This window comes from Barbus barbus (genome assembly GCF_936440315.1).
Source record: "Barbus barbus genome assembly, chromosome: 22".
NCBI classification, from domain to species: domain Eukaryota; kingdom Metazoa; phylum Chordata; class Actinopteri; order Cypriniformes; family Cyprinidae; genus Barbus; species Barbus barbus.
The window spans coordinates 14236260-14247332 of NC_136750.1; the positions used below are offsets into that span (position 1 = coordinate 14236260).

At 34.1% G+C, this 11073-nt stretch overlaps 1 protein-coding gene and 1 pseudogene across 3 annotated transcripts; one reads left to right on the forward strand and one right to left on the reverse strand.

Moving 5' to 3' along the window:
• Positions 1-938: 938 nt before the first annotated feature.
• LOC306888030 (U1 small nuclear ribonucleoprotein A-like) lies at positions 939-3852 on the reverse strand. 2 transcript variants are annotated; one of them, XM_079446125.1, is made up of 7 exons: positions 3781-3852; positions 3243-3319; positions 2992-3164; positions 2725-2892; positions 2453-2629; positions 1661-1749; positions 939-1528 (listed from the first exon to the last, which is right to left on the reverse strand). In XM_079446125.1, exons 2-7 carry the CDS (start codon positions 3313-3315, stop codon positions 1369-1371), a joined length of 840 nt encoding a protein of 279 aa, XP_079302251.1. In that variant the 5' UTR covers positions 3316-3319; positions 3781-3852; the 3' UTR covers positions 939-1368. The 2 variants fall into 2 exon arrangements, with proteins under 2 accessions (XP_079302251.1, XP_079302252.1); XM_079446126.1 differs by lacking the exon at positions 3781-3852 and having other exon boundaries at positions 3243-3370.
• A 643-nt stretch (positions 3853-4495) lies between these two features.
• On the forward strand, positions 4496-9794 carry LOC306888654 (actin maturation protease-like; annotated as a pseudogene). The gene is made up of 6 exons: positions 4496-4662; positions 4738-4806; positions 7954-8078; positions 8249-8378; positions 9285-9358; positions 9459-9794. The product of its transcript is annotated as an actin maturation protease-like (transcript).
• Positions 9795-11073: the final 1279 nt, after the last annotated feature.

Below are 11073 nucleotides of genomic sequence, written 5' to 3' on the forward strand. Positions count from 1 at the left end.
ATTTCACCATATTAACCTTTTAATAATTTTCCACTTGCGAGAGCACGAGAGACTTTTCAAACATACACTGCCAGTCAAAAGTTTTTGAACTAATGTTTTTATATTAGAGAAGTCTTCTGCTCACAGAGCCTGCATTTATTTGATCCAAAATACTGCAAAAGCAGTAATATTGTGAAATATTTTTACTAAAAATATTTTTTCTATTTGAATATATTTTAAAATGACATTTATTCCTGTAATTACAAAGCTGAATGTTCGGCATCATTACTCCAGTCACACGATCCTTCAGAAATCATTGTAATATTCTGATTTGCTACTCGGGGAAAAAAAAAAAAAAAAAAAAGTATTAGTATTATGTTGAAAACAGCAGAGTGGAATTTTCAGGTTTCTCTGAGGAATAGAAAGTTGAAGAGAACAGCATTTATCTGAAATAGAAATCTTTTGTAACATTATAAATGTCTAGCATCACTTTATCAATTTAAAGCATCTGTGCTAAATAAGCATTAACTTCTATAATCCCCTCCAAAGTATACTGACTCCAAGATTTTGAATGGTGTACTGCTTAATGAAATTTTAACTTTGGTCACAGGAATAAATTACATTTTAAAATGCATTCAAAAAGAAAAGCAGTTATTTTAAATAGTAAAAATATTTCACAATATTATTACTGCTTTTGCTGTATTATGGATCAAATAAATGCAGGCTTGGTAAGCAGAAGAGACTTAAGAAAAAAAAAAATCTTACCGTTCAAAACCTTTTAACTGGTAGTGTATGATATAATGAATGTGCTCCATAAAAGGCAATAATTGTGTGGCTCTACTCTAGCTGCACATGATCACCCCACTACTCAAACTGAACAATAAGAACAAATTCTCAAACCCCATGTCAAGAGAAAAAAAAAAAAAAAAAAAAAAAAAAACACAACTGAAAGCAACATGTAAAACATTGTGATTTAATAAAAACATCAAAGCTCCAGGTACAATGTCTGGGGACCAGACTCTGGGTGCAATGCTTTGGAATACATAATTGGAATTAAAAAAAAAAAAAAAAAAAAAAAACCTGCATACTTAAACTCACCAAAGCTGACCATCTCAGAAGAGGGAATAAACGTTAAAAGATGAAGTGGGGGGAGGGGGGCAAACATTTCCATTCACTCCTTACCTTGCATTGTGCAGAACAAATCTAACGGGCACAGCTAGGGAAGTCCCATCAAAAAAAAGAAAGAAAGTCATTTCATGACTGGACTTTTTCTTTTGAATTGTGTGCGTGTAATCAATTCACCCATTAAACAGCCTGAACTGTCCCAAGGGGTCAGTGCAGGCCTGAGTATAACAGCCATTTTTCATAGAAGCTGCATATACGTCAATATTATTTCTTTGCAAATGAGATTTTCATTGCATTGCTCTGTGTGATCTTAAAGCCTTGCAAAGCTTCTCTGGCTGCACCCGCCTGCACCTCATTATCAAACTCCACAAAAGCGATGTCGTGACGACCCGGGACAAGACGGACTTCTTTGAATCCAGGAAACCTACGAGAAGAAAGTGGCACTGTAATTAGCAAAAGATGACAAAATATTTAAAAATGATCTGGAATTTTACCAGCACCCCACTGAACAAGGTTCAAAAGCAACAGTTTCTGAACAAAGCAAACAAACACTTACTGGTTGAACAGCATAGACAGCATGAGCTCGTTCGTCTCCTCTGGGAGATTGGTGAGAAACAGGATATGGTTGGGAGGGTTTTCTGACACCTGCAGCCAAAGTGTTATTAATCAGAGTGATGCACTGAAATTAGCTAATTAAAATAAACCGTTTTGGAGGGCTGTAATCATTGATCTAAAATGGTGATATTTAATTGGTGCTTCTCCGATGACATTTCAATTGCGTCAGTGTCCATTTCAAACAAAACAAAAAAAAGTGGATAAACTACAACAGGTAAACACGCCAGCTGTGTATATGCTAGGGCTGGATTGACAGTACTTTGTCATTTTTAAAACAAAATGGCATATAGTGTAAACAAAACGTCACTAAACATGACTTATAGCACACCTACCATCCAATAATTACAATAAGCATCTGACACATTAATGTTCTGTAATATATATATATATATATATATAAAGATAAGATTATAAAATCTATAGCTGTATCAGCCTCCGTTCAATTGGCAGCATGGAGCGTGAGTGAACCATTCAGTTTCTCCAATTTACTACTAGTTAAAGTGAGACAAACATGAAAACAAGTTATGACAGCAAATTACTGCAAGTTTAAATGTTTCAATCAATTCAAACATCATTAAGTAGTTGATATAAAAACTGCCTTGCGTGCAATTTAAATTTATATTCACAACTTTAATAATTTCATTATTAAATTTGATTAATTGATAACCAATTAAACTTTTAATTTTCTATACATCATTAATTGTAAAAGGTACATTCCAGTTTTATTACAAACCTGCTGTGGCATCTGGCCAGGCATTTGACCTGGCATCATCTGACCTGGAGGCATAGCACCTGGAGGCATCTGCCCAGGTGCCATGCCAGGAGGAGGCATCATACCAGGCGGAGGCATGTAGGGAGGCTGACCAGGCATTGGCATCATACGAGGGCCTTGGCTCATGGGTGGCATTCCCTGTAAATGACCAAAACAAAAATAAATCAATAACAGCCTGAAAACAGACCACAATGGCACACACATTCCCAAATATAGATGCCAAATATACGAACGGGCATGGCTGCAGGTACTCCGGCCATAGCAGCTGCAGCAGAAGCCTTTTTCCCAGCACCTGCTTCAGGGGCTTTAGGCTTTTTCTTCTCTTTCTTACGGTCTCGCTCCACATATGTGCCCTTCATTTTTGCAATGATATCAGAGTCCTGCTTTGAATACTGAATACGCTGCGAATAGATTTTAAGAGCATTTTAGTTCAGATCACAACATCTTGGCTTTAAAACATCAACTTAAAGTGTGTGTGTGTGTATCTCTCTCTCTCTCACCATAGGTTTATCATAAAATGGGAAGCCTTGCATAGACCGGAGTGCATTGGAAGCACTGTTGATCTCCTTGAAGATCACAAAGGCCTGACCCCTCATTTTCAGCGTAGGAGAGACTAGGATGTCCAGAATTTGTCCAAACTGGGAGAATATAGCATACAACGACTTCTTCAGTTCTATTAAAACAAGAGGAAAGGGTCATAACATGAAAAATGAACAAAAACGTTTTATAAAAAAAAAAACAAACACCATACCATCTTTTTTGATCTTTTCATTTAGGTTGTTGATGTAAATAGTGTGATTTAACCGCATCTCCTGGCTCGCCATGATTCTGGAATTAAAAACACAGATATTAAACCCTCTGCAGGGGATGAAAGGCCAACTCCACCTGAAAAAAAAAAAAAAAAAGCTTAATCATTTTCTTAACTTTCCCAACTCTTATTGATTACATATAATCTATTTTGGTAAAAAAAAAATAATAATAAAAAAATTTTATATATATATATATATATATATATATATATATATATATATATATATATATATATATATATATATATATAGTAAGAAATACGTTTATTTTTACATTAAAACATTGCGCTATAAAAACTGAATGACGTTAACATTAACATTACCTCGTTGTTTTAAGCGAAAGCTAGCATGTCAATTCATTTAATTGCGAATTACAATTTCACAATTCAAAGAAAGCCCATATTTTGATAAAATAGGAAACAACAAAAAAAGAAGACAAACAGTATTAACAAAAAAAAGAAGACAATTAGACACACTTACAATTACTAAACGAGCTTCTGCCAAACACACACATGAATAAAAAGCAAAACCGCAGAACACACACAAAAAAACGTGCGACTTCCGCCTGAAACCCCGCCTATATAAGAATTCTATTGGACAGCTGGTCTCCCGGCGAAGCGTCGATTGGTTGTCTGTCCAGCACACCCTTCTACCAAAGCTCTTTCTCATTGGCTATTTTAGAGAAGAGCGGGCTGTTCTATGAACTGATTGGTGCGTTGCTCTTGTTACGCTGTTTTCTGTCCAGCTGTCGTTGAATAGGAAATATATAAATTTCAGGTTCTAATATTGAACAAACGATAGCATACCCCTTAGCTAATTGGTTTAATACACATATATCGCCATCGCCACATTTATAAAATAATATTATCTTTGGCATTTTTGTATTTTTCCTCTCACGTCAATGGAAGTATATATGACCCTAAATAGAGAACACTACCCAGACTTCAGTTGCACTTCACAGCCAGTTACTAGTAACGTTAGATAGTGAAATAACTTCTTGGACGCTGATGTAGGTTCGTGTATGCTTATATAAATGGCACGTGCATCCATTGCAGCATTGTTTTGGTGTCGTTTTATTGGACACTACATTGTAATGTGTATGTGACACCATGTCATGTAAATCAGTATACTCGTATATGTTGTCTATTGTTTGTCATTTACTTCTCTCATTCACTCCACAGTGTGATGGAGCAGCATGTCTGTGGAGAATGTTGCTGCACCTCCTCCACCTCCACCTCCACCTCCATCACTGGCTCGCTCAGTGTCCAGCAAGAAGAAGCTTTACCAGGCTTTAGCGGAGGGAAGGGCCCCTGTAGAAGGGGACCATGAAGAGGCCAGAATTATTCTAGGACGGAGAGAAAGCACAAACTGTAATTTTGTACTCCGAAGACTTTTTAAAAACCAGTCTTTATCATTTCTCAACATTTCTCCATGAAGTTTTAGGAAGGATCTGCAGTGGTTGCTGTTCAATAAGTATGTGCCTTCACTCATTCAAGATGGTCCATAGTAAGTTTCCATAAAAATATGTAATTGTTGATGTTGATATTTTAGAGGTTTGATATGTGATTGTAACAATTATTTTAATTGATTCATTTTTATAGTTGTTTTCTCAAAATAAGAGGGATAAAATGAATTTTGATTGCAAAGGTGTGTGCAAACATTTCACCACAACGGTATAATGCATGTGTGTATACAAGATATCACACCATTTAGTTTAAATATTTAATTTGAAGATAGCAAAAACATGTGCTGCAATAAAATGTATAATTCTGTATTATAATATTACATAATGTTTACTAAATTAGAAATAAATAATTTTAAAATGAGTCAGAATGGGGAAAAATCATTTAAATGTAAAAATAATAATTGCCTGTGTCAGAAATGGTAAACTACCTAAATATAAGTCTAAGTTTATCTTTAGGAGAAATTATACACATTTTAGTGAGCAAGCATTTTTACATGATCTGTATAATAGTGACGTTTTTCATGTTTGTGATATGGCAGATGTTGATCTGGTACGGAATTATTTTAAGATACATTTTTTAGCTCAAATTAATAAGTATGCACCTCTAAGAAGATTTAGAGTTTGTGGTAAAGACAATCCATGGTTCAATACATCTGTTTCTTCTTCCATCAGAGAAAGAAATATTGCTTGGTCCAAGGCTAAAAGAAATAATAGCGCTAGTGATTGGGAACAATGTACTAAAATGATTTTAAAAAAAATGCAAAAAGTGAGTATTATCTTAGCATGATAAATACAATTTTTAAAGATCCTAGTAAATTTTGGAAGCTGATAAAATCATCAACTGGGTTTATGTTGGCCCCAGCAGCTCCCGATTTTCTAAGGGTAAACAATGAAGAAATTAAGGATAAATATAATATAGTAGAAGCTTTTAATACATATTTTACTAATATAAGTTCAATCACTTTATCTGGTTTCTCTGTAGACACAGATGTAGGGAAAATCTCTTCAAGTTGCGTAAGAAATGTTTTTAATTTTCTACCTATTTCCCTGTCTCAGGTTCATAAAGCTTTAATAAGTCTCTTGATTGTAAAAAAGTCTGTTAGCTCTGATCAAATAGAGCCTTAATAGCGAGACCTATTGCTTCTATTTGTAATTTAAGTTTAAGTAGTGGTCTGATACCAAATTCTTGGAAGTCAGCAATTATTCGGCCTTTACTGAAGGGTGGAGATTCTACTGTATGGATAATTATCGGCCTATTTCAAGTCTGTTACAGCTAAAGTGTTTGAATCTATGGTAAATGAACAGTTAAAGTACTATTTGTCAGCTAATAATATTTTATGTCAAACTCAGTCAGGTTTTAGACAAGGACATAGTACTGTAACTGCTGCAATGTCAGTCACTAATGATAATATAATAACTGCATTGGATGATAAAAAATCATGTACTGCACTTGTTATTGATTTATCAAAAGCATTTGATTCTGTGAATCATGATCTTTTGTTGCAAAGGCTTAAATGTGTAGGTTTTAGTGATATAGTGTTGAAGTGGTTCTCTAATTATTTGACTAGAAGGACTCAACGTGTGTCTATAGATAATTATGTTTCTGCTCCTTTAATAGTGAAGACAGGTGTTCCTCAAGGATCAATTTTGGGGCCTATTTTATTCTCTATCTATATAAATGAACTTGGTAAAGAGTCGAGCCAGCAAATGTACAATTTTATGCAGATGATACTATTCTCTACACTATGGCTTCATCTTTAAAAGTGGCAATGGACTCTTTACAGAATACTTTTAATTCATTTCAGACTTCTCTTGGTAACTTAAAATTAGTGTTAAATGCTAAAAAAAACGAAATGCATGATTTTTACACGGTCCAGATTACCATTAAATGATTTTATGATTCATACTTTAAATGGTACACAGATTGAAAGGGTTGAATCTTACAAATATCTTGGTATCTGGCTCGATGATAAGCTGCCTTTCAGTTCTTATATTGATAGTCTTTTAAAGAAATTGAGACCAACGCTAGGTTTTTATTTTCGTTTAAAAAAATGTTTCTCCTTTGTTGCTCTCAAATGTTTAGTAGAAAGTACTCTTCTATCAGTATTGGATTATGGTGATATAATTTATATGCATGCACCTCAGAATGTTTTGAAAAAATTGGATGTAGTTTATCATGCTGCTCTACGATTTGTTACTGGTACAAGTGTCCGTACACATCACTGTAATTTATATGAAATGACAAACTGGACTTTCTTGTGCTTAAGGAGAAAAAAAACATATGTTTATGTTTATTTTAAAATCTTTAGTGGGTAAATTTCCACAGTACATATCTAGTTTGTTGACATACTGCACAAATATTTGTGATTATAAATTGTGTTTTACGTTTGTTCATTGTGTGGTGATGTCTATTTCTTTGTAAATTTTGTCTTTTGCTGCCTATCTTGACCAGGACTCCTTGGTAGAAGAGATATTGTATCTCAATGGGACCTTCCTGGTTAAATAAATAAATAAATAATAAACCTGTAAATTAAAGAGAATAATACTTAGCAACTTATGTAATCCTATTATAGTATTTTGCACAAATAAAGAAAATGTATAAAAAAGAAACAAAAGAAGTAAACATTGTAAACAACATTGTGCTCAAAGACATGGTAAGTCTGTACACTGGGAATAATATTCACAAATAAAGACATATATTATAGGTCACTAAGACAAAAAACATAAAGAAAACAAAAAAACCTTTATAACTTTAAAACTTTAACTGAACAAAATTCTAATTGTCATCAAGAAAGCAGTTTCCATTTTCATTTAGTTTTTCTTGATGTACTAAAATAAATTATAAAACTGAAATAAAAATTAATAAAAAAACAAAATAGTAATAATACAAATGACAAAAACACAACAAAATCTAAAAATAAAGCCTAATTCAAAATATTAATTTAAAACTATAATAGGATCTCAATGATACTAAAATAACACTAATACAGTGAAGAACTTAAAATATAATTTAATGCTAATTTTACAGTTCCCTGTACACATCAATCATGACAAATATGTTGACACTTGTCGGCCAAATAGAAAAACATGACGGCTGATATCTGTCTTGACAATACATTGTTGTTGTTTTTCTGCCTGTGTTTGTGCACTGCTAGTGGATATTTCTCTGCTCTTGTGTGTAACTTCAGATGTGGTCTTGTGGCCTTATGGATGGCGACTCATCTTCTGCAGCCTCCTAAGACAGTGGTGCTGGAGACACTGGTCCAGATGGCAAAAGACAACGGCTACACTGAACAAGGAGAAATGTTTTCTGGTGCTTAGTAAATGTAACTGTCATATGTGGACTAAATGTAAATGTGGACATGTTGATGAAAAAGGAACTAGTGTTGGGTAATTGTCTGAAGGGTAGTTGTGGCTTTCCACACTTTAAACAGAAGACTACTAAATTCTACAATGTTTGTGCTTTTTTCTGTTTTGAAATAGCTAGTGACATGGCCAAGCTGGCAGAGGAAGTGTGTGGGTGCAGAGTTCAGAGGTTATCAGGAGGCATGATGGGAGAAAACACTGCTGTCATTCTTAAACACCTCGCTGCCGGGCAACCTGTTCTTATACCGTATCTTTACTACTCACATATTGGATTATTCATGTTGGTCCACATTTGTTTTTTATTGTTCTGCACACTAAATTTATATTGCTTTTCTAAAATCATTTTATTTTATGTATGTATTTATGTTACCACTTGATCACTTTTTTGTTTTGCTTACTGTTTTTAAATGAAAGTTTGTATTTTAAAAGTTTTTATTTTATTTTTATTTTTTTATTGGCACTAGGCCACATTTTTGTTTTGATCAAAGTTGTCTTATGTGTGTGTTTGTGTGTATTTTTCTGATTTTTTTATTTTATTTTATAGTATTATTTTACCTCTAGGCCTCTTTTTGTTTTGATCACTGTTCTGAAATTATTGTATTTTATTTTTTATTATTTAAATTTATTTTATTTTATTTTATTACCACTAGACCACTTTTTTGTTTTGATCAAAGCTTTCAAATATGTGTGTGTGTGTGTGTGTATACACAAGCATACAAATAATTTGAGAAAACTGATCAAGAAAAATAAAAAATAACACTGTAGGTAAAATAAAAATAAATGATAAGTTTATATAATATATGTTTTATTTATTTTTATTTTACCACCAAATTATTTTTATTTATTTTATTAATTTTGTATTTGAATCACTGTTTTCTGAAATTATTTGTAAATTGTATTACCTCTATGCCTCTTTTTTTTTCTTTTTTTCACTGTTTTTTTCACTGTTTTCCGAGTGTATTTTATTTTGTTTTTTTTGCGACAAGGCCACATCTCTGACCTCTAAATTGACAACTTTATTTGCAAGTGCTAACATAATCAAATAAAACATGATTCAAAGACACATATTCATATTCATGCGCATATTACACTGTTTAATGAATGAGATCTGTTCAGACAGTTTGTAGTTGTGTTCCTGACAGCTCTGGTACAGATATGATGAGGACTTTAATCATGAGCCCTGTTTACGACGCAATGGTCACAAAGCCCACTGGGCAGTCGTCTCAGGTGAGACTCAACAATTAACAAACTCAGTAAGTTGAAATTTATCTCACAAAGTTATATGACGAAACAATACTTCAGTCTAATAATTTCTGTCTTTATCCAGGTGTATTATTAGGATTAAGACGGGTGTGTGGACAGCAGACACTTCCCACCTGACCTCACACTTCCCTGGCTGCATCTCTCTCAGAACGAGGCTTCTGTCTCATGGCCGACTGATGACATTAAAGAGGTGTTTGTTCTGGCTAAGCAGGGGAAGAGTCTACGCTACCAGCTGTGGAAGTTTAAGTTTGAGTTGGTAACACAGAGCAACAGTCAACTCAAGGAGATGGACCCTCAGAGAGCCAGCGATGGGACGAGGTACGTGCTTCCTCCTTGCGGCGTACAGGACGGTCTAGCGGGACAAGTGCTGCTGCTCCACACTTACACACAGAAGAGCTGATCAAGAACACCAAAGACTTCTACAGGCCGTATGAGCTCTTTCAGGAGCTGGTTGCACACCTGTATTTTTAGTTCTTGTCCACTAGGTGTCCTTATAGTTTGAGTGTTTCCAAAGGTGCAATGCGAAACATAAATTACTTTCTGTATGCAGAATAGGGTCATTATATTAGGATATTAGGATTTTACAATGAAGAATGGTTACAGAGATACATTCGTGTTTGTAGTTTGGTTTGAAGTACATTTCACAAGCAAGTGGTTTTAAAGAATAAACTGGTCGATTTTTTACATTTTGTGGTTCTATCCATTTCTCATTGTGGTGTCTGCTAGCTCTCAAGTTTGCGCAACAATAATGGCTTTGACTGTTTTGACTATTTAACAGCATTTAGATAGTTAACTGTTTTGTTGACCAGTATGAGGTAGTCCTCTAGAGTCTAGACTATTCGGAACATTCAGTTCGGTTCAGGACAAACAAACTGAACGGAGCGGAGGATGTAAGTCAGATGTCATTTACTGATGACCCTCAGTAATAGAACAAACTGTATGGCTGTTCTGATGTCATCCAGTGGTTTCAGAACCCTTCTGATGTACAACTTGAGTAAGAGCTGCTCTCTGCACAGGAAATTATGACAGAGGAAAACATCACTTGGCAGGAATAGAACAATTACCATAATAAAGTGAGCAGTATCCTTGTAATCCAAGTCATGCCCAGAACGTCCTCCTCGCTCCCGAGAATGTTCAATTCCATATAGTGCTTTTATTTTAGGGTCAGATTTTTCGGTAACATTTTTGTATAGGGACCAACTCTTAATATTAACTAGTGTTTTTGTATCATGCTTAATATTAACATATGTGACCCTGGACCACAAGGGTCAATTTTTTGAAATTGAGATTTATACATCATAATGATCATAATGAAGCTGAATGCATAAGCTTTCCATTGATGCATGTTTTGTTAGGATCTGACAATATTTGGCTGAGATACAACTATTTGAAAATCTGGAATCTGAGGGTGCAAAAAAATCTATGTATTGATTAAATCGCCTTTAAAGTTGTCCAAATGAAGTTCTTAGCAATGCAGCCCCAGGTGAAAAACAAGTGCACTTCCATAATGTGCTTAAAATGCTCTATTATCACGCACTAATTTTGCACTCAATATGCATAAAATGATTATTTAGATCATCTAAGTGTACTCAACTGTGCTATTTTGAGGCACCATGAATATGAACTAAAATGCACTTTTAACATACTATGTATTAAATGTATTTAGTTACCACTTGTAG